The 25,366-nt window shown below is 35.5% G+C and overlaps 1 protein-coding gene across 2 annotated transcripts in view; it reads right to left on the bottom strand.

Annotated features, from left to right (window-relative positions):
- The window catches only part of LOC128863604 (putative neural-cadherin 2), a 133,505-nt gene that overhangs the window by 81,759 nt on the left and 26,380 nt on the right, over positions 1-25,366 (bottom strand). For both annotated transcript variants that reach the window (XM_054102838.1, XM_054102839.1), the window contains exons 2-3: positions 24,329-24,472; positions 3,361-3,476 (exon numbers count right to left, since the gene is read on the bottom strand). In XM_054102838.1, coding sequence (XP_053958813.1) covers positions 3,361-3,476; positions 24,329-24,472 — 260 coding nt within the window. The remainder of the gene's footprint in view (positions 1-3,360; positions 3,477-24,328; positions 24,473-25,366) is intronic.

Genomic DNA, 25,366 nt, shown 5'->3' with positions numbered 1-25,366 from the left:
AAAGCAAATGCAAGAAAACCCGCTAGTCCAGAGAAAATTCCGGTCCACGTGTATACGCATAATATTTCGAATGTGCAAGCATTAAATTGAAAAATTTATATTCACAAAGAGATAGGAAATCTATTCATTCTACTCGTACTACTTTTGGTGTAAGGTCGACAGACGCGGACCCCATCTAACTCGTACACAGAAGGACCTTCCCCTACTAACATTTTTCTTTGAACATTCCATTTCCAGAAGATTCACTACTCGGCTTAGTGCTGCAGAAATTAATGGACAGTTAATAAAAAAATACGAAGCAGTTATGAGGAGTAACGTTTTTCAAATATGAACACACATTTTTAACAAACAAATAAAATTTGTGGAGAAAAATTGTTACAAAATGATTTTCTATCTTATAAAAATTATAAAAAAAATTTAAAAATGAGTAATTAAGAAAAAGTTGTGAGGGGTAATGTTTTTCTAAAATAAAAAAAATGAAAAATTGTCCACTAATTGTGTAAAAAAAATAGAACTTAAAAGAAAATTTTTTTTAAAGAAAAATAGTTTTTAAAAGTATATTTTATCCTAAAAAAATAAAAAAATGTCTTAAAAATTTTGAACAAAAAATATTTTTTTGAGAAAAATTGATTTAAAAATTATATTTTACCCTAAAAAAAGTAAGAAATATTCTTTCCTTTTATGTTAAAATGAACAGAAGACATTTAACTTCACAAAACCTTTTACCAAAATTGTCAGCAAGCACTAAATAGAAAAATTAATGTCCACAAAGCCAAAGGAAATCCCTTCATCCTGTCAGCCTTGGTGTAAAGTCCAGAAACCCGTACTCCATCCAACTCATATACAGAAGGGCAATCCCTTACTAACATTTATTTTAGTGGATTACTGAAACTAAAAGAGGATGCGTTAAGATACACGTGGAAACTAAGACATACATCCGGAGAAAAAGGACTACATCGGAGTGTCCTCTAAAATGTAGTATTGTCGATCAGCAACACCAGCTAAACATCTGCTTTTTTATTTGCCCATATATGGTACCCTTGGTTACTCTAATATACTCGTATATTCATACATATTATTGGTTTACTAGAAAAAAATAAGTTCTATTATTAATAACTTTCATCTATAAGTTTTGACAATTTTTCTTTTAACGTTAATAAAAAATATTTTTTTTTTATAACAATATATTTTTAGTTTGAACAATTTTTTTTTTCCAAAAATATTTTTTTTCTTTAAAAAAACCACAAAAGTACGAGTTTGAAAATTTTTAAAACTTCATTAAATTTCCTTCATAATTTAGCACTTTTTATTAAGAACTTTTAAAGTAATGCTGGGTACGCTGATTTATTGCCTATTTAGATCTAAAGGTTAGTACTAACTTCACCGCTGTGAAATTTCGTCAGCAACATGGATTTGGCTTGCCGATTGTCAAATGATAAGAAACGACAAATTTATGAGCACTACCCCAAAACTAGTAGGCAAATTTTTGTAAGAAAAGTGTTTTTAATCAAATTAATACACATAAAAAATATAAAGAAGTTTTTCTTAAATGTTTCGCTTAAAAACGCCATCTCTTCGAAGTATTTGAATTGAGGCACTGCACTCGCAAATGAACTGACAGTTTTCGCTTAATTTTAAATGCCATGTGCATTCTAATAGGTGAGGAAAAACGTTGCTGGCATCATGTTGCACACTGTTTTCGTGGCTTGAACTGGGTACCCCAGCCGTGAGATGCATACGCAATTTCACACAAATTTCAGGGTGATACAATTTTTGTGGATTTCGGCAGCCATTTCACGAAAAATACTTAAAGTGAAAGTTTGAAATTACCTGAAACTCGCGTTGATTTTTGACAATTTTTTTCCACAGCGGTGTTACTAATTTTCTTCTCATAATGAATGCTCAACTTTTTTTTTGTATGCCGAAAATGCACAACGCCATTAGGGAAAAAAATTATCAAAAGTCAACGAGAACTTTGAGACACCTCAAACATGAACTTTATTAGACTAAAATTTAAAACTCAATTCTTTAAATATCGATTAAAAAGTTTGAAATTTTGATGAAAATTTGTCCAATTTTTATAAGCCTCGTACAAAATATGAAATTTGGATAAATACAAGGTGGCGCAAAATTAATCATGCCTATTTATTTTTAAACATAATATATATTTTTTCTATTGTAATTAAAAAAGGATTAGTTTTAGGTAATGGAAGCCTTTACTTTGACCTTGTCTTCTTGTCTGATTTTATATTTCGACTGTTTGGTTTAGAAATACCAAATATGAAAAATGCCAATTACAAAAATTTAAAATCTTCCCATAGGGTGATTAGTTTTGCGCCACCTTGTATGCCTTTGAACTTTATTTTTTTTAAGATAATTGAAATTAAAAAATAAATAAGTACTCAAAACTGGTCAACATGTGGTGCTTTTATAATTTTGCCTCTATTCCAGTGGCTACATCGATTAGATTAACAGTGGACAGTTTTCAAGGACCTTTTTGTTGTTTTCGGACTCTATCTCATTAATAACCAGGACGATAATCGCCCCTAAATATTATCTGTATCGTTTCTGCACTTCTCGAGCTTTAAAGACAGAAATGGAACCGCATCAAATTGCCGCTTCAGAGAGGCCAACTGACATGACTAAACAGCTTTTAACCGCATTAGGGATTTAAATGCGTAAAAGATTGACTATTTCTTGAGTTGTGTGATGTTGTGTGCCACGTTGCTGTAACTACAATCATATCTTGTCTTAATTTCTAATCATGCAAGCCCTTGAAATGATAAGTTGTGGAGATCGATTGTGAGTTGGTGCGCCTGATTTCAGTTGTTCACTTAAAAAATGGCTTAATTAGACTATTTCTTCCTTCGGTGCCTTAGAAACAGTTGTTTAATTCTTTTGGACAAAGTTTGCCATGAATTTCTCTAGGTTAGGTTAGTGGTTTTCCACTGTGGTCTGTGGTTTTCCACTGTTGCACACAATCAGGTTCATTGCCCTTTGTGATGCCTCGTGGGAAACTTGCCCTTACAATAAAAAACTATGTGTTTTAAAATCCGAGTTTTCATCTATATACTTTCATTCTTCCTTGTATGTTATTTATGTGGCCACCAACTAGCCCTAAAAGTTCTTCACTAGTTTTCGTCACTGTGAAGCATACCTAAGTTTACACTTATACATCTCCATACGTATGATTCGTCTAAGAAAGTATTTCCTTTATTCATACTATTTTTAGTTTGCTAACAGAAAATTACATCGCCATTAAATGAAATTTGTAAGAAACCAATTTGGAACTATTGCATTTTTCTGCTGGGATAACACATCATTGCATTCGTATATTCATAAATAAATACCACTACTTACCCTTGGTCTGGTTTCATAGTCGAGTGGACTGGCAACATAAATCGCGCCAGTTGTATTTTGTACGCCGAAGGCATTGCCTATGTTACCGCCTGTGATCTGGTATCGAATATTCGAGGCTATAAGAAAGAGAGAAAATAAGAAAAATATGTTGAAATGTTTGCTTTATATACGAAAATTTTTATAATATTTTAAATTTTAAATGCGAAGGTCTACTTATAACTCATTGGATAATTTTGATCCACATACATATATGTACATATGTACAGTATATGTGACTATTTTTGACCAGCCCAACCAAGGTGAGGCAATGCAACAAGTAACTTTTTTTGCAATTTTATAAAACTTATTAAAATAAGTAAAAAATATATTTATTAATTATTTATTTATTATTTTGTAATTTCTATATTTTTATAAAATTTTATTTAGTTTTGTAAAATAATAAATGTAAAAAGTTCCTTCAGATTATTTGAAGGTTTGTATTACAAATCGTTTAGGCAGCATTGACCTATGAGCACCGGTCATTAATGTAAAAGCTAATAATAGTTTCGCTACCAAATTGGTAAGTTTTACTTTATAAGTAATATAAGAGAAGAGCCAAATTCTTAAATTATTTACTTGAAAAATACAAATTCCAAAAAATATTTTTCACACCCCTCAATAAGGTCACCTATACAGGAAACACATATCTTTTATACTCCCCTTTCATTTGATAGTTGCTGTAACTAATCTTATAGATTCATAATTATTTTTCATATACAGGATTATAGTGAAGTTTTCAAAGACTTTTAAAAGTATTAAAACATATTTGTACGCTGCTAAAAACCTAAAAACGCAAACTTTCTGCAACTGAGTTGTAGTACTCCCACACATCGATTTCCTCCTCGCTGAGGCTTACTGCCGCATGTGTAATCTTCAAATTCTTTACGACGATTGCTATTTCCCTAATAGAAATATTAAATGCCACTTTGGATTAATTTGCACTTAAAATATTCACTTTAGGGCGCAATTTCCGAGAGATTAGCATATTTTCGGCACAGCTTACAGCGACACACTCGAAATATTTGCAAAATAATTATAAGCAGCGGTAAAGCAATGGCGTCTTATGTATTTTTTGTCTAAATGTCTGTACTAAGGCTTAAGCATTACTGGTAGTGCTTAAGGTAAATTGGTACTGTCACTCAAAGCCAGATAACTGTGAAGGAATTCGCATTTTCTAAGAATTACTGTTCTTCATAAGTACTTCCAAGAAAATTTTCTTCAAATAAAACTGAAAAAAGTGGATATGTAATATATATATGTACTATAAGTGCATATGTCTATGATTTTAGTATATAACTTTTATGAGTTCATAGAGTTAAACAGGATGGCGCAAAATTAATTAAATTTTGTTTTTGAATAACTTTTTTACTAAATAAATAAAAATTATTTTGATTGATGGAAATCATTATTTTGACTTTACGCTGTTTAAATACTGCATCTGTCTGGTTCACATGTGATTAATTTTGTGCCACTTTGTATAATAAAATAAAATATGTCTGTGATTGGCGGCCGCCAGTGCCAATTGGTGTCATGCGTGATTATCACGCGAATAGTCTCACTGTGGATGTAAAGCAACAGAATATTGAAAAAGCTTTACCATCATACTTGGACATTATTAAAACAGTTCAAATCAAAAAGCATTTTCTTATATTTTTTTTATTAGCAGCCACTACTTGACAGATAGGGCCAGTCTTATAAAGGCTGATTAAGTTTCAAGGGCCGGTGTTGATTTTGAATAAAAAACATTTGTTTTTAGAAATTATTGTCATTTCTCCTTATTATGATAATACTGGTACATATCAATTACGTATAGAATACAATATCACTCAAATAGCCGCCGCGGCAAATAGCCGCTCAGGCATAATTGAGGTTCTATGCCGTCAATGTTCCGAATTATCTCATCTTTTATCTCTTGAATTGTTGCTGGCTTATCAACGTACACCTTTCCTTTCAAATAACCCCAAAGAAAGAAGTTCAACGGTGTCGTTGACTTTTAGGTGTGGTTCCCATTCAACATCGGCCCTTGAAATTTAACCACCCTTTATATATATATATATATAGTTGGCACGTACACCCTTTCTGGGTGTTTGCCCGAGCTCCTCCTCATTTTTGTGGCGTGCGTCTTGATGTTGTTCCACAAATTGAGGGTCCTACTGTTTCAAGTCGATTCCGAACGGCAGATATTTTTTTTATGAGGAGCTTTTTCATCGCAGAAATACACTCGGAGGTTTGCCATTGCCTGCCGAGGGGCGACCGCTATTATAAAAATGGCTTTCTTAATTTTGGTGTTTCACCGAAATTCGAAACTACGTTCTCTCTGTGAAATCCGAATGGTAGTCACGCACCAACCCATTCGGCTACGGCGGCCGCCTTACAGTCTTACTTGTGAATTTTCTACCATGAAAACAGCTCCTCATAAAAATCAACTGGCGAAGTTGATATAAAACTATAGAGTCCTCCATCTGCCGGACAGCACCAAGGCGAACACTAAAAATTGGAGACAAAGCTCAATGAAATGCAGGTGACAGGTAAAAGACTTTGTTACGGGCTGGTTTTTTTCTAAAATTATTAACCGCTAGGTGGCGCAGGCATCGAAATATTTCAAATGTCATCAATTGCTCGTAAAATATATGCTCTAGTTAAAAATAAACAAAATGAAGTCAGCCAAATATAGACATAGCCAGCTAAGTACATAAAAAATAATAACTTAAATAAATAAGATTCCTATAAAGTTTTCAGCAACTGAGAGAAGTTGGAATGAATCTCGGCGTTAGAGCTTCAGAGTTTACTTAGATTCGCAAAATACGCAGACTTATTACAAGAATTCTACTATAGAGAAACCTAAAGGTTTAGCTCCATTTGGTATTACTAACAAGTCTATGTGATGGCTTTCAGCCAGCCAGGTCAACCAAACCTAACTTTTCAACAATCAAGAGAAATGGACCTATAAATAGTGAACAACAGTACTTGCTACAGTTGACTTGCTGATAAAGAGAGGTACCAGAGCCAGTATTTTCTATAGAAACATGCTGATTAGACAGTCAACCCCCGCTTTCAGGAGGAGTTCTTTCACAACTCTAAGGATAAAGTAGTTGTTTTCTACAAGTCATCATTGAAAATAATATTGGCAGTTAAGATATTGGAACTTTCAAGCCTGAGCTGTTAAAGAAATGGAATGGAATGAAAAGGAGGTTTGCATTTCGACCTGAAGGCCAAATCATCAGACTGCCTCATCCAAACCCAGTTCGCTTCATAAACTGAGGACGAAACAGGTCTGAGTTGGGTGTATGCGCCTTTCGATTGTTCGTACTGGGTCTAAATGCCTACTTCTTTTCTTTGCTATGGTATCGCGTTAGAGAATCAAGTGTAGAGGTTTCCTGGACTAGGTGACAAAAACGACGAAAGTTGCTGAACCTATGCAGATGGCTGCAATATTTTGCGTGATCTGTGAGATTGCCAGCGAGCATTCTCAGTTTGTCGTCAGTGAGGTTTATGAGTTGTCTAACAAAATAATAGGACTATGAATAAGTTCGTGCGGTTTTTTTTCGAAATTTGAAACTTTATTGACGTAAAATGGTTACAAATTTAATATTCAAAATATTGTCCATCGCTTACTACTACTTTTTCCCATCTTTCTGGCAATTCACGGATTCCCTTTGTGAAAAATTCGGTCGGTTTTGCCGCAATCCACGAATCGATCCATTTTTTGACTTCATCGTAATTACGGAAGTGCTGGTCAGCCAGGCCATGTTGCATCGATCGGAAGAGATAGTAATCGGATGGCGCAAGGTCTGGACTATACAGCGGGTGGGGTAGGACATCCCATTTGAGCGTTTCTAAGTATGTTTTGACCACTTGTGCAACATGTGGCCGAGCATTGTCATGTTGCAAAATAACTTTGTCGTGTCTATCGGCGTATTGCGGCCGTTTTTCTCGCAGTGCTCGGCTCAAACGCATCAATTGTCGTCGGTAGACATCCCCCGTAATCGTTTCATTCGGTTTCAGTAGCTCATAATACACAACACCCAGCTGGTCCCACCAGATACACAGCATAACCTTCAGGCCATGAATATTCTGCGCCGACGTCGATGTTGAAGCATGGCCAGGGTATCCATACGTTGCCCGACGTTTTGGATTGTCGTAATGGACCCACTTTTCATCGCCAGTCACAATTCGATGCAAAAAACCCTTTCTTTTGTGCCGTTGAAGCAGTTGTTCGCATGCCATAAAACGGCGTTCAACGTCTCTTGGCTTCAATTCATACGGCACCCAATGGCCTACCTTTCGGATCATTCCCATGGCTTTTAAACGTTTGGAAATGGTTGATTGATCAACTCCCAAAGTTTTTGCAACCTCTTCTTGCGTTTGAGCCGGATCTTGATCGAGCAATTCCTCCAATTCGGTATCTATGAACTTTGGCGGCGCACCCTCGCGTTCTTCGTCTTCCAAGCCAAAATCACCACTTTTAAAGCGTGCAAACCACTTCTGGCACGTTCGCTCAGATAGAGCATGCTCACCATAAACTTCCACCAAGATACGATGACTTTCGGCTGCTTTTTTCTTCATATTAAAATAATGAAGAAGAATTCCCCGCAAAAACACATTATTTGGCACGAAATTCGACATTTTCAAGTGTGGTAAAAATATTGTTGTTTACGCTTCAAATAAAAAACTTATACTGACGTTTGTGCCTTACGACAGTAGCTCTCCAATGAATGTTTGGAAATGTGGATCGATGGAATAATAATCAAGTTACGCCATCTGTTGTAAAACCGAAACGAACTTATTCATAGTCCTATTATCTTCACAATAAGAACTTCGTCTGGTGTAGTCCAACATTTTCGTTCCAGCTTACGCCTCGTAGCGTTAGCTCTTCATTTGGCACGGAAAAGATTGAGTTCTGTTAATTTCGAGCTCTGAGCGTCAATAACCAAGATGTATGCTGCTTCATTCCCAAGTATGCCTCTGCGTCGCGATATTCATATGAAATGAATGCGATTGTGCGTTAGCCTAGCCTCTTTAATCTCTCTTTGCCAGAATAAGGAGAACTTCATATCAAACTTCATATCATTAAGAGACAATTTACTCATGTCTCTCTAAATATATTTCACTTGACAGGTACTAGAAAAACATCGACACAGACAGTTTTGTTTTGGTGCCATATACCCCAGCGTTCTTGCTTTCGGGTGAAATGTCAACATCGTTCTGACGTAGGTTGGGTAGGTATAATATAAACGCTCGCTCAAGGCTGTATAAAACTTCTACTACTATTACAAATAACGTTACTTTGCACCTTAGTATTTTGGCCTATTGTATGCCCATTATTGCTTTTCATATACGCCTCATTTGTAAAGTTATAAGCACGCCACTATTTTTTTTTTCTATAAATACATATTTCATCCTACAACAAAACGTTTTAAACATTAAGTTTTAAAAATTTTGACATAACTTTCCATTTTTCTAACTTAATTTTCGGAATTTTTCTGGGTATGCTGTTTTATAACCCATTGAATTTTAAAGCAAAATGACTAAGTCTCAATTGACAACAAAATACCGCTGATTTTTCATAATTTTTTTTCGCAAATGTGTTGCGTATTTTTACTCATAGAAAATAGATTCTCAAATTTATTTGGGGTTAGTGCAAGTAGAAGCGGCCAAGTTGAAGAAGTGGCCAATAATCCTCTGTAGAAGTAGTCAAGCTGAAGAAGAGAAATACTTAATTCACCACTTTCTATGGCAGTGCCCAATGCTCCCGTGTCTCAAAAATTTGAAGTTCGCTTCTTTATAAGCCCAGTGGACGTGACGCAAGTAGAAATATCAGACTTACTCAATTTTGTGTTGAGTGGCAAGTAATTTAATATAAGAAATAAAGTAAGTTGAAAACAAAAACATCGTAAAAAGGTCCTGCTTTCTTCTTACTCCTCCGCATCAGCCAATTTTGTATATATCTGAGGGAAAGTAAAAGTTGCCCCATTTGCATTCCCAGCTTAACTTCACTCACAAGGTTGCATAAATCAATGCATTTTTCCGAAGCACACAAGACCTCACTAATTTAAGCGTTAAGCGCTTGTTTGTACAAAAAGGAAAATGGCTTTCAGACGTACATGTACGTATAAGTATGGCAAAGGTGAAAGCTTTACGGTATTATTGAAAGGTTTATTTCCGTAGAATTTCAAATACTTGCACTTTTCTGCTGCTAGGTAGTGCCGACATGTAAAGTTAAAGGCACGTAAGTATCATAGTTCGCTGCGCTAAATGCATTGCTGCGACTCCAATTTCCTTCTACTCATTTTTTCAACTTATTTTGCTCTTTACAATTTAAATTTCTCCAGTTTGCTTGCCTTCTGCTGCGAGTCAAATGGCGCGACATCCAAGAATATGATGTTAATTGGCTTAATGTTGCACAGAGTACACAATTTGCGAGCTACAGTCGTGTTCTCATACTTTAGGTAGTCACTTCCTCTTTATAAATATATGGGTAATATTTCTAAAGCCACATTTATTCGTTAATTTTTTATAAAAACATAGTTCGTTGCTGGACAAATACTTGGTAAGTCAACGTACCAAAATTTGTACAAACTTCACAAAACTTTCAAAAATGTTCGTCAAAATGTTCAATTAGAATCTTTAGGCAACTTCAATGTACGCAGTTTTACAGCTCATAAAATTTTGTTCAAGTAAATCTAGGTTTGAAGCCGTTCAAAAATCACTTTAATTTTTTAATTTTTTTTTCCTACAGTGTTGACAATTTTCTTCCATATAAAGCGCATGCTCGAAAGTCTTTTATATGACAGAAAATGCCCAAAATTGCATATAAAAAACTTAAAAAAATCAACGCGATTTTTATTTATTTAATTATTAAGCCAATGAATATAACTGATTCTTATATGCTAAGTACACATATTTTAAGGTTAATCTTCTTGTTAATTGGCGCGAATTTGGCCGAGTTTAACAAAGCGCGCCAGTCGCTTCTTTCTCGTGCTAACCGGCGCCAGTTGGACACACCAAGTGAAGCCAAGTCATTCTCCGCCTGATCTTTCCTACGCAAAAGAGGCGTTCCTCTTCCTCTGCTACCAGAGGAATACTTTCAATACAACAATTTTAAGGTTAATAGGCATTAAAAAACACAAAGTACAATTAAGTTATTTGTAATACAATAAATATGGTACTCAAACATTTTAATAGGCGATCTTTTGAAAATTAAAAATCAACATCAACAAATTTAGTGATTTTATTATTAAACTCGATTAAGACTCTAACAATACGAACATTTCGAGCTTAAAGGTGTTTTCAGATACCAACATAGAAAAACTCAGAACTACGAAGAGTTCTGACCGGAATTTTAAAGAAAAACCTCTCAAGAAGCACTGGACAGTCAACAGCATCACGGCTCAAATCAAGAATGAAAGACAAAAATAAGATTATTCTCTGTTCTGCAAAGATTTTAAGTTAATCAATAAGCATCGCGTTTCATATATAGGGATAGGATCCGAAAGTCGTAAATTACGATTTAAGATTAGCTGTAGGAGTACTTTCTGGGTTCGTTCAATTCCAGCAGCATGGCACGTATGATACAGAGACCAAATGAAGGATGCATACTCAAGTTTGAAACGTATGTTTTGAGCGACTATATTATACTAAAATTGAAGGGACTATAAAATGGCGATTGTGGCCGCCGTAGCCGAATGGGTTGGTGCGTGACTTCCATACGGAATTCTGAGAAAACGTAGGTTCGAATCTCGGCGAAACACCAAAATTAAGAAAACGTTTTTCTAATAACGGTCGCCCCTCGGCAGGCATTGGTAAACCTCCGCGTGTATTTCTGCCATGAAAAAGCTCCTCATAAAAAATGTCTGCCATTCGGAGTCAGCTTAAAATTGTGGGTCCCTCCATTTGTGCAACAACATCAAGACGCACGCCACAAATAGGAGGAAGAGCTCGGCCAAACACCCAAAAGAGGGGGTTTATAGAGATATACAATTGCTTAATCTGATTTTTTCTAAAAATTCTTATAAAAAAGGTTAAACGTTTAATAATAATATTAGTAAATTTGTTAAATTTTTGTGAATTGGGTATAAAGCATGGAACTTTAATTTATAAGGTTTTGTTTTACAAAGAAATATGTTTTAATATAAAATTTACGAAGTAAAAAGGAAAGCAAAAAAGGAGAAAAAATTATCTTAATTTTGTTGTCACATGTGGTGCGTATGTAAACTTTTATAATAATTGTAATTATATTCTGAGACAGGAAAGCTTTGGCCTAGTGCAGGAAAGCCCACCCTTTTTTGGTACCACCAAGTGACAGATAATACATAAATACTTTTGCTCAAATATGAACGAGACTTTATCAATAAAACGGTCCGCGGATGACATAGGTATGGCAAAAATAAATTTTTTGTTGGATGGTAGGACTGTTATAAGCTTACATGGCAAATTTCAGCGTGATATGTCACATAGTTTGTTTTCTGTGCTACTGTAAACAAGCCAAGCTCGAGTGTGTTTTTCGAATTTAACGATGGAAATTCAAGTTGAACAAAGAATTTGTTTGAAATTTTGTTATTCCAACAAAATTTCGGCTTCAGACGCCTTAAAAATGTTGCAGACAACCTATAAGGACTCTGCTCTATCGCGTGCACGTGTTTTCCAGTAGTACAAATCGTTCAAAGAGGGCCGTACATCAACCCAAAAAACCACGCCAAAGTCGCTCAAAAATTAAGGTTATGCTGACTGTTTTTTTTTCGATTACGAAGGTGTGGTGCACTCGGAGTTTCTTCCGCAAGGCCGATCGGTTAACGCTGAATATTATTTAGACGTTTTAAAGCGTTTGCGCGAGGCAATTCGTCTTAAAAGGATGGAATTGTGGGACAACAAGTCATGGTTCTTGCATCACGATAATGCACCAGCTCACACATCACGTCTTGTTCGCGATTATTTGAACAAAAATAATGTTCATACCCAAGCACCGTATTAGCCTTACTTTTTCCTGTTTCCCAAGCTCAAGTTGCCGCTCCGTGGAAAACATTTTGAGACAATTGAAGTCATAAAAGAGAATTCGAAGAAGGAACTGAAATCCATAGCGAAATCGGCCTTCCAGAAATGCTATGATGATTGGAAAAAACGTTGGCATATGTGTATCGCCTCCAATGGTGATTACTTTGAAGGAGATAAAATAAAAATTGAACAATAATTAACCGTTTGTGTTTTATTAAATAAGTCTCGTTCATACATAGTAAGATTTTAGTGAAAAAAAAAAAAATAAAATCCAACAGAATTTGTTTGTTAGCACCCTGAATGGTGGTCATCATTTACCTTCACATATTTTACGACCCAAAGCTTAAAAACGAACCCACAAGTTTCGAATCTTTTACCACGAGCAATCACACTCGCCAAGGACGGCCACCATCAGCTACATAAAAAGCCAAAATATTTTGCCAAAACAGCACGAAAACATATCACGTAGCTCAATTATACGCGTATACTTAAACAAGTGTCTACTTTGCGTATCTCTTCCTTGCCGTCACACTTAATGGCTGATAATGAGTATAGATTAAAACAACAAACACAGTGTCATCAAAAAGTTGTACAACAGCTCAGCATGAAATTACGTGTTTTTAGAAATTACTTCGCATACCGGCACACACGAGTTGACACGCTTACACTCACTTGCACACACTTAGACACCCACCCATGCATGCATACAAATAGACTATTGCTCATAATACTTCGCATCCTTCATCTCTCATTAAACTGTCTTAATATTTGGCGCCCGCTATACGTGTCTTATCAATACCTTACGCATATCATCATAAAGCTTGTCATATAGCTTCTTGTTGTTGCTTTTGTTATTTCTCATGACTGCTATTTTGCGTTGTACTCATACATGAGCATAAATTAATTTAGATACAACAAATAGGATATACAACAATACTCGTGTAAATGTAAATTCAAGTATATTTGCACCTACACAGGGTCCGCGAGGTAAGTCCGGAGAAGAAACTTATGAAAGTATTAGTCTAATATTATCTGTATTGTTTCGATAAGCCACAAGCATAAAAGTAGAGCCACATAATATGCGATCGCTTGACTCCGAAAAAGCCAATATCAGATATTTTAGTGGTTTGGCAACAAAAAATCCAAAAATTTACGACAGTTACCAGGCATTTCGGGGCTTCCGGAAAAGAAATCATATTTTAGAACCACTGCGCACTAGCACGCAAAGGAATCATCCTCAGTCTTGACACCGAAAAGAAATCTGTCCTGCCACTGGTCACAAAATTTGGTGTCACCTTTCGCTTGTATTTTAACTATAAACTATTACATGAAGAATGCTCTGAAAACTGGAAATTGGCTCTTATTACACCTCTATTTGAAAGCGAAAACTAGAGTTACGTGAGAAAATATAGACTTATTTCCCAGCTGTTTACTACCTCTAAGTTGATTGAATGCATTGTAAAAGATAAAATCTTTTTTCGCTGACAAAAGTTTAATACGTCCCAATCAGCACGGTGTCATCCCTGGTAGATCGGCTGTTTCAAATTTGGCTGTTTTTTCAAAAGATTGCATATCAGCTTTTCAGAGAGGTTTCTAGGTTGATTTTGTATACACAGAATTCTCTAAGGCTTTTGACAGAGTTTTGTATTCAATGCTTGTTCAAAAATTTCTATGCCTTGGCTTCCACTCCATATTTCTCCGTTGGTTGGAGTGATATCTCTTGAATCGTAGATGTGTGGTTGTTGTTGGCAATAATCATTCATACGAGTATCCTTTTATTGTGTCAGATGGGGTCCCACAGGGTAGTATTTTGGGATCTTTGCTATTTGTCTTGTTTATCATTGACATAACTTTTTTTCATATGCCAAGTTTTTACTTTATGCTGGCGAACTTAAAATCTAATCTATTGTAAGAAACTCATCCGATTCACAAATGCTTCAAAATGAGCTTCTTTCTTAGAGTATTAGTACTTAACTATATAAGATATCTCGGAACATTAATATCGCCATTACTTTTTCACACCTGAAAGTATCTTATTTGATCACTAATTGTTGTCTGCGATCGGTTGGTGAAATATTAGAAGTTATTTTTGACGCAAAGTTCTTTTTTACTAGTTATATTAATTATATACATACAATAATCTTACATTAAATTAGCGCTTTTAAGGCGCAACTGTACAGAATTTATAAGCCCTTATACTATCTAATTGTTCTACACGTCATTAGTTCCTTCTAAAGTAGAATATGCATCCTTCATCTGGGGACCATATCATGCCTGTCACTTGACTCGAATTGAAAGTATACAAAAAGTTTTCATTGACTGTGCTCTACGTTCCCTTCGTTTTCATGCTCCTATGCCCATTAATATTCTAGAGTACGTGCTTATCAATTTGAAATCTTTGCTGTCTCGGTGATCTATTTTGACTTTATCTTTGTTGCTTAATACTACTCAAGGCGTTATGGATTGCCCCTACCTGCTAAAGCGAACCTATCTTAATACCCCATCTAGAGCGCATCGTAATTTTGATTTTTACCATATTGGATTTAGGAGAACTCTATAAGAAAAGAACGCACCCGTCATGGGAGCTCTGATCAAGATCAGTACTATGATATTGGAGCTAAGAAGAAAGTGTCCAAATAGTGAGCTTTTGTAAACAAGAAACGATATGTTAGGTTAGTTTAAAGGTGAACAAAACCCTGACGAACAAAACTAACAGGAGTTCAACAGTTTTCACTGAGAACCAATTGGACCTTCTTTCAATCATTCCAGAATGCTGATGAATAGGTAAGTAATTAAAAGCCATGTAACAGAACACCATTGGTTGCAACGATTTCGACGGTCGAGAGAATACAGAAGGTCGTGACATCTGCGAACCGCTTTCCCGCTTTCTCTGAATTTAATTTGCATCGGTTTTTTTTTGCATTTATATTGTTATTAACGAGCTAATTTATCGTTTTATGCTGCTCGCTTTCTTGTTTACCCTTTTTTACGTCACATCCAGAAATAATCTCACGAATATTTTCGTCCTGGCGAGATAAGTGTCGAATATGCGTTACGCTCTGCAGACCAGCCGTGAAAAATGTCGATAAAATTATCAAAATCGGAAAGTTTGATTGACAACCCTTTCATTACTTAGGAACAAAAGATTAACCAGAAGACCTTTAGTGCTTTTTGCATGTGGCTGTTCTAAGGAAGAATTTAGCTGCTTAGGTGCCAACGAACTGACGCAAAAGCAACTTGCATAACACATAAACATGTGACTCTACACGTTCGAGTGTCGAATTAATATCTCCCGTTCTTGGTTGAAATGTAAGAAAATTTGGCCAATTGTTGAAGTGGATAAACATAGTTATTAAAACGCAGCTGAAAAAGATAGCTGTCAAATCGCGGTAAGCCATCCCAAAGATTCGCCTAGCATGATTTAGTTGACTCGAACGTTTTTCCAAATGTTTGGGTGGATTAAAAGGCAGTCATCGAAAAGAAGCTGTTCCAATTGAACCAAACACTCAAATCAGATCTTTGCTGTCAGCAACCGACCAAGTGTTAGCAAATATGATAGAAAGAATATTGCGTGCCACAAAAGGGAACACTAGGCCTTGCACATTTTTCGCTGCGTACCAGAAGCTTCAAGAGCCTAACCGTACAGTCAACTCCAGACATGCGATTATCATACTTGTATTTTCAAGCATTTACAGAATTTTCTTAATATCCATGAGACGCTTGTGAAAATGAGCCGCTCCAGAATAAGAACGAACACTTATTTAGTCACGGAAATTTTTTAAATTTTCGTCTAAATGGAAAAAGATATCGAAGAGGATAGAGCAGAGAAATCAAAAGTAAATGTTTAATCTAAATTTAAGTAAATGTTCAGTCCCATTCAAATGCACAACTGCTAATAATTGTTTTCTCCAATTGGTTCGACTACATAATTGGTAAACTTTATCATCATCATCGTTTGGCGCTTCTGCTCTGTGTGAGCTTTTGCCCGCTGATCAAAATGTATCCATTTGACTCGATCTTTGTTTGATACTTTCCAGTTTTTTACTTTGAGTTTTCTCATGTTAGCCTCCAGTTCGTTAATATATCTTGATCTTGGTCTACCTTTTTCTGTCGTCTTTCATGTTTAATGTTTATTTTACACTGAACCCTCGTCGGGTTCATTCTCGTGACATTACCTAGCCATCTGATTTTTAGGGCTCTGATGAAGCGCACAACATTCTCTCGTTTTATTAGTCGGTCCAGTTCATGGTTGCATCTTATGCGCCATTCACCTTTGTTGTTTTTGACTGCTCAGAAGATATTTTCATTCAAATATTTGGATGTTGGCTTTGTCCTTTTCACTTAATGTCTACGACTCTGATCCGTAGCATAAAACTAGTCGGACTACAGATTTATACATCGTAATTTTGCTCGGACTATTAAACAGCTTTGATTTGAAGAGCGTGAAAGTGAAAAGTAGGTATACCATAAATACCATAGAGCAGTATTTTTTAGCCATTTGTGATGCCCATTGAGTTGTGGTAACTTAGTTTAAATCCCAAATATGAAAAGTGTTCACACTCTCAAGTTCAAATGTCCCTTTTTCCTTTGTGCTGGGTACTATCTGATGGTTTCTAGACAAAAACTTCTATTTGATTTTTTTCATTTTTTTCATTAGTTTTTAATGCAATTTTACCGATTGCTCGTGAACTTGAGCACCTTAAAGTAAATGAAGCTTTTGTTTATCGCACCATTACTCGTTACAACAATACTGGTAGCATCGCGAAACGTCATGGAGGTGGTCATCAAAAGATTACAACGTCACGTGAAATGGTTCAAAAAGTGGTGAAGCGACTTGAGCGAAATCCCCGGCAAAGTGGTAATCAAATGGCGAAAGATTTGAAAATATCTGACCATAGCATCCGCCGCATACTGAATACTGATCTCAAAGCCTTATAAGATCCAAAAGGCGCATGATCTCATACAAAAGCAGCAACAAGTCAAACTTGAGAGAGCGAAGGAGTTGCTTCGCTTGGCTGAAAGCGATCAATTACCCAACATTATGTTACCTGTTGAGAAAATTTTTCAAATTGAGCAATTCGTAAACTCCCAAAACGATAGGGTTTATTTGAACAACCGTTCATACGAGAATTTGAGTCATCGATTGGCCACCAGGAGGCAGCACCCGCCACAGGTAATGGTTTGGGCGTTGTAACCGCAGATGGGCGCTCTCCAATCATTTTCATCGAGCTTGACGTCAAGGCAAATGCGAAATATTACCGGGAAAATACTCTGGAGGTTACTTTGAAGCCGTGAGCAGACACAAATTTCAGTGGCAAACCATGGACATTTCAACAGGACTGGGCACCATCTCACAAAGCTTTAGTGAACCAAGAATGATTAAAAAACAACGTTCCGAATCTCATAATGTCCACACAATGGCTCTCAAATTCACCAGGCGCGAATCCGATGGACTATTCTCTTTGGACCATTTTAGAGTGCAACGTCTGAACTAAAAGATTTGCCAGTCTCGAGCCGGTGAAAAAAGCCATTGTCCACGAGTGGGCCAAAATACCTGCAAGTGACATTCCGGCAGCTTGCGATTTGTTTTTTCCCTCTCATGGTCATAGTAAAGGCAAAAGGTGGTCATATCGAGCAGAAATTGAATTATAATTTTGTATTATTTTCACACATTTTAGTAAAAGTAATTTTCTTAACTAAATTATAGTCTGTTTAATTGGTTACACTTCGAGTGCCGGACCCTGTACTATGCGCGTTAATTTTTGTGGGACTCCACATCGTTGAAATATAAGGGGTAAAGTCGATGCTGTGTTTATAGCACATTTCCATTGACTTTTTCAGATAGAATATTTGGTGTGTCGTCGATTTTCCTAGTCTGGGACTTTTTCGGCGTAGTTAATAAATCTATCGTTGGCAACTTTTGCAATTAATTTGTAAGTTGTGTTTGGAAGTGAAATTCCGCGCTAGTTTTTACACTTTGTTTTGTTGCCCTTTTTATGAAATTGAAATTGGTAAACTATATGAACTTTAATAAAATGCAAAATTGTAGAAAAAATAAATAATAATTCTTTCTGAATAATTGAAAAAAAAGATAGTTTGTTTCCTTATATTCTCAAAAAAATTCTCAAATTTTGAATCACTTTAGTGGTTTTTGTAGAAAAAGGAAAATGTGTCTTAAAAATTGTCAAAATCTTCGAATGAAATCTTTCCTTAGCTGAATACTTCCCTTTCTTCTTAATAGTTTATATTTAATTTTTGCTTTTATAGATAATTCGCTTTATTTTTAAAAGTTTCCGCGACAATTCTTCAATTCCTAATCACTATACTATTTAGTATGTGCAGAAAATATTCAATTATTTTTTAAAAGTTATCCGACACTTAAATTGAAAAATCTTTTCTTAGCGGAATAACTTTCCTTCCTACTTAATTCTGTTTTCCTTGAGGCTGTTATCATATGCCATAAATAAATTTTTGCTCATAAATTCCAAACGTTTAACAATTTCAGCATAAACATTATGAGCATAAACACATTTATAAGTATGCAAGTGTGTGTGAAGCGTATATGTGTTTGTACTGAGGGCATCTGACATGAGTGTAAACATATGAGTGGAAATATGTACCATAGCTGCGCACACGAGTGCCTTTGAGCGCGTGTAGTGCACGCTACATGCCGGAAATGTTTTTTCATGTTTTGAATTACAATCGAAAATTTTTGTGTACATACCAAGCATAGCTAATTTATATTGACTACACAAAAATATTAACGGCTTTTGAATTTATCTTCTGCTTCTTATCACCCTGATTCATTGCCCACAAAATTACTTTAGTATCTAATTTAAATCCCTTGCTGCATTCTATACCCAAAGGTTTAATGTAGGGTATAGCCATGCTCGTTCAACATTCTCAAAGTGTATCCTTTCATCCTTAATTCATTTGAAATTTGTCATTTTACTATTTTGTTTACAGCCTTTTCATGCGCATTCCTTTGGATACTTTTGCCGTAAATATCTTTCCATTTGGGTTAATGTGCTCACTACTCGTTACTTTTCGCTACCATCCCATGACCTTACGTTCACATTTTCTCATATTTTTACTTCTTCAACTAACAGCTTCCTTTTCTGCCTTCGCCATTTGTCTTGAAATATTTTCCTTTTATTATTTGCTGCTATTTAAGGCAGAGACTTGAAGGCGTCTGTCGACGTTGCGGGCTTTGTTGAGCGCGCTCGAGCGAATTTCCTTACAAGTATTTATATACAAAAGGGTAGTACAATCACTTCCTTCCATGCACATGTACACATATATATACGGACATGTATGTATGTTTTCTTTATCCGTGAAATGGATGTCAATTTTATTAAACACTAGCGTGCGATTGGCGCAATCGGGAGTAAGGGTATTATTCAAATCTCTATATTCGTAATTCTCGCGCCTCTTGCAATTGGTGTGAAAGCTTTGAGCAATGGAAAAATATTTGTGTTCGAAATAAATGCTTAACCAACGAAAGCATTTGCATATTTTCAGGCGTTTTACACCGCCGCTACGCAAATTGTGTTATGTCATTTACAGAAAGCGGATTTAATTTATGATTGCAATTGTACAACTTTACATAAATTCATTTTCCATTTAAATTTTATGTCTGCTTTTCATACAAACGAAATTAAATGCTTTTGAATTTGAAGAGTTTGTAAGATGTTAAAGAAAATCGTCTACATTAAGGAAATCCAACAGGCTATTTACAACAAGAACTTTACCACTTTTAAGAGCAACGTTAAATTTCGGAAATATCGAGTATTTCCTAGACAATAAACTAATTTAAAGAGTCGAGTTTTATTTACATTTGAGTTTTCCTCATAACAGAGCTGTCTGTATTTTTATATTACGGCAGTAATCTGCAAATTTAATGCTATTCGCTTGCTTTTTTAGCACTTTTGATTTCCAAATGATGAGAGTGCTTACTGTGTATATATTTACGCTAAGTATAGAAGAAAATCGGCCACTGTACTTGTTGTTGTTGTAGCAGCATAAACATACACGGACGGAGAATGCTGCTGGAGTGACAGTACTTGGCCGGATATACATCCGGGTCGTTCCGGGATGGGTTGGTGCGTGAATACCATTCTGCAGTCGGAAGGTTCGAGTCTCCGCGCTTGAAACAGCCATGAATTTCGGCCATGAAAAAGCTCCTCATAAATAATAAGCCGATTCCGGGCTTAAACTGGAGGTCCCTCGATTTTTGGGACAACATCAATACGCACACCGGAAGTAGGAGGAGGAACTTGGCCAAGCAACCAAAAAGAGGGTAAGCGCCAATTATATATATACGAGTATATTTAGATAAAAAACTTACTTTTTGTAAAAAGTTTTCAACGCAGAAATTTTAATTACTGTGTACTCCTGTGTTTGTATAGCAACAACCCTGGCTCTGCCTGAAAGTGTCTATTAAAAAATATTTACCTGCTAGTGCTATTAAAATAACATTTGCTGTTAGGTGAGCAAAGATGTGTTAACTCAGTTCTGTAGGCAAATGTACAGTTTTGATGCAACACTTGGGTGGAAATTCGAGTGATGCGGTTGAAATCGGCTATAAATTCCAACTGGAAGTAGCAGATTTTGTAATACGTAAGCACATTAGAGTTACAGTTTTACCAGCGGATAATAAAATTTAGTAGCGCAAAAATTCCAAAAAAATTTTAAGGTTTCCGTGAGTTGGGCAGATTACTAAATGTTTCCAAAAATCTATAAAAAAATTAGTTTTTAAAAATATTTTTTCAAAGAAACCACCCAAGGCATGCCGGTTGCGCCGTATCGACGAATTTAATCAATTTTTTTTGTTCGCATTGGTGACCCCGAGATGATGGATTAGTTTAAGTTTAGAAAGTCTCGGTAAATATTTTTTCGATGTAATTAAATTTTGTTTGTAGGACAGGTTCAAGGAAAATTTGAATAACTCAGCCAAGTTTTGATTGATTTGGACTTCCAAGGCGTAATTGTAAAGATATTTTCTAGCCCGTTTCATTCCTTCGTTTTAATGTTTGAGTAATTTTCGCAAATTTCGCTATTTTAATTAATATACATTGACAAAATTGTTCAATATTTCCATGCAGGTGTTTTCTTCGACCGTCTTAGATGATTTTTTTTTTTGGAAAAAATGTTTATAAAAACTTATTATATTTTTAAAAAGCCCGATTTTTGGTTAGCATAGCTCATCTAAGTAGAAATATTTTTTCAAAATATTTTGACGGAAACTTACTATAAAATATTTTTTGTGATTTCGATGAAAAACCAGTATCGACTGTTTTTTATATGTATGGAGAATTATGCTCTCCATTCCTTAATGAATCTGAATGCTGTCAGTTCGATTCCAATTTTTCAGGAAGAAAATATCGACAAGAATAGATGATTTGATTTTATTAACAGTTGAATTTGAATTTGAATTTGAAAAAGGTCGAGCCAAGGAGCACCAGGAGATTTGGGTGCTCCTAAAACACTCAGGCTAAAGAGCCCATTGCATTTAAAGCTCTGGAAAGGGGGTAGATAGTCAAGGAGGGAGGGAGAAAAGTATCAGAGAAAGAGATAGGAAAGAATAGAGACAGAGATAGAGATAGTTAGTCCTGTGAGAATTTTCCAGACCCTTATTAACAATTACTGCTTGGTAGACAATAACAAGCTTCCAAATGAATATCCGCCATACAAAGTCTTTTATATGAAGAACGTGTTATTATTTCTGAATAGAAATAAAATAGAAATACGATTTGAATACAACCCAAATGAAAATACGGATACGCTCATTACAGGAAAAGAAGCCAGGCCACCTAACAACAACTTGTACTTTCTTTTAGGTGTCTTATAATTTCTAGTCGGATGGCATTGAAATGCTTAATGCATTTAATAAAGCAATAAAAAATAGGTGTCTTATTTTTGTTGGCTATATAGCAAATTTAAGGGGTAGCATTAGAGAAATTGCTTTTATTGGGTTATCCTAATGGATGAAAATACAACAGCGGCACTGGTTAAGTCACGTCTCCCTCTAGCTCTATTCAGCCCTGCCCCAGCCTAGTTATTTGTGCCGGAACGCGCTATTGTCAGTTCATATGCTTTTTCGTTACCTTCAATGTTCCGATGTTCCGAGATCCAGATTAAGGTAGCATTAAGTAGTATAGGGTTTTTGGATGAAAATTTTCTATTAGAGGCCAGCAAATGTGATCTTATTGTTCAAAAGTGGACCAAAAACATCAAAACGCATACCACAAAGAGGAGGAGGAGCTCGGTCAACTACCAATAAAGGATATACACGCCGTTTGTATATACAAGTATATCGCAAGCTTTATATTTTTTGCTAATGGCTTTATATTTTTTGACACTTATGAAGCCGACAGTTCAGACAAATAGACAAGCAACGTAGCGCATAAAGGTAAAAATCGAAACTTCCCTTACTCAAAATAATTATTTCAAATCAGTATTAGCTGCTGCTGATATTATTCTGTATATAAGTTTAAAAGTTATATAAGTACCTTTAATAAGCTATCCAATGATGTATTGGGAACATTTTTATCAGCCTATTAAAAATACATTAAAGCCACTCAAAGGAGTTTTGACATATTTTTACAAAATTCTCCTATTTATTGCTTCAGAACCCAACATTCGTAGTCACGAATTATATAGATGGAATTATGGAATATTCAACTCCTTCCTATTTACATTAATAGTTGGTTTTAGAGTTATAGAACCATAATTTATTGAGTTATTTTCGAATTAGTATTTGAGCCTTTAAGTCAATTTAACTTGACTTCTTTCCACTAGAGAGGATTATTATTTGAAGTATGTCTTAGAAACTGGCCGGTGAACTAATAAAAGCTACTTTTGTTTAATTGGGTACTCTGAATTACATTTATGCACATTTAAGTACAAAAAAATATTGTTTTATAAGTTGATTCAAGTTATTCCGCTACTCAGACAATAGCTGCTAATCACTAGTCAGTCGTCACCAGTCACCAGTTATAAGAAAAACAGAAGTCATGAGTCCCCAGTCTCTATTCACCACACCAGTCACTAGCCACCACACCAGTCACTAGTAACCACTCACCAGTCACCAGTCACTCTATTCACCACACTAGTCACTAGCCAACACACCAGTCACTAGTAACCACTCACCAGTCACCAGTCACCAGTCACCAGTCACCAATCACCAATCACAAGTCACAAGTCACCAGTCACCAGTCACCAGTCACCAGTCACCAGTCACCAGTCACCAGTCACCAGTCACCAGTCACAAGTCACATATCTCCAGTCACTAGTTACCAGTCACCAGTCACCAGTCACCAGTCACCAGTCACCAGTCACCAGTCACCAGTCTCCAGTCACCAGTCACCAGTCCCCAGTCACAAGTCACCAGTCACCAGTCACAAGTCCACAATCTCCAGTCACTAGTCACCAATCACTAGCCAATAGCTCTCTCCTTAGAGAGTATTAGCACTACCGCAACTAGAACATCTCAATCATCGTCAATGCTAAGTAAAATCTATTTCACCATTTACTTTAATTTTTCAAAAGTTTCATGTGTGTGGTTTTGTATCTCGTTCCAGTTGTTCCGCTTACTCGCATCTGGTCTGCTTGTGATAATAATTAAAAGTGATGTATGAATTCCTAAATCTTATCTGAATTAGAAATAAAATCTCAGCAGCAAGCCTGGTTGAAATAATAATTAATACTGATGAAGCCATCAGTTCTGATGAACATCTTCCACTTACATATGCAGTTTAAAAATGCATAAATTTGTCAGAATTTTATTTAGTTATTATTAATATTATCTTGTTACGCATAGGCGGCCACTGTTACTTCAAACTATGCATAACTTTTCCCAAATGGCATCATAGGACACTAGTGAGTTAATAGCCTATATTTGAATAATATTACTCATATTCTAATGACGAATACTTACAATCATTGTGATTCTTGGCATTGACAGTGAGTACAGTTGTCTGTAGATCGGCATTCTCATCAATTTCAGTCTCGTAGAGAAATCTGTCGAAATACGGTGGAGAGTCGTTTTTATCGGCAATACCAATGCGTACAAATTTTGTAACTGCAAAGAGATACAAAGGATAAAATATAAATATATAACTATAAGTATAAATATTTGATATTAAAAAGCTTTTATTCATTTGCCTAAGTTGCTGGAAAAAAGTATTTCAAACTAACTTTTGTGCTGTTATTTATTTTCTATTTTAAAATGCAAAATGTGCATTGAGAAAATTTGCTTATTCCTCTTGAAAGAGATTTAAATGGAGATAAAAGTTCTGATATTCACAAGTTTACAATGCGAAATATGTGTGTATGTATGTTAATATATAAAAATATGTAAAAAAAGTTGTTCACTTCACTCCAAATAGTTGCAAATGTTTGCAATGCATTTCATTGATTTTCTATGGCACTCACTCGGAAACGCACTTCAATCGTTGCAAAGGAATTTGGTTGCCCATGCGATAGTTCAGAACAATTACTTGTGAATATTTGCATGTTTTGTTTTATTTAAATGGAATTTGCAACATTTTCGCAAGAGGGAACGCTGTTGAGTTCAAAATGTGTTAAGTCTACAGGAAACGAAGACGTGTGTTTACTTAGAATATATATATACAGAACATTTAGTTGATAGGGAAACTTGAACTTTTGAACTAGTTTTTTTTTATAGCTTCTGTCTGTCTTTTCGTATACATTAAACTCCTGAACAGGCAAATAGATTTTGACGGCGCTTTCAATGATGAGTAGAGAAATTTTCTGATCAGGTTATAGGCTATGCGTTACCTTAAGGGGGGGAAACCAGTTTAGACTTATCAAAAAATCGAACTTTTTGAAAAAACTTGAACTTTTTAACTAGTTTTTTTTTATAGCTTCTGTCTGTCTTTCTGTATACATTAAACTCCTGAGTAGGCAAACAGATTTGGACGGCACTTTCACTGATGAGTAGAGAAATGTTCTG

Source organism: Anastrepha ludens, chromosome 5 (genome assembly GCF_028408465.1).
Source record: "Anastrepha ludens isolate Willacy chromosome 5, idAnaLude1.1, whole genome shotgun sequence".
In the NCBI taxonomy this organism is placed as follows: domain Eukaryota; kingdom Metazoa; phylum Arthropoda; class Insecta; order Diptera; family Tephritidae; genus Anastrepha; species Anastrepha ludens.
The sequence above is the reverse complement of the archived record's forward strand: the minus strand, read 5'-3'. Positions and strand labels throughout refer to the sequence as shown.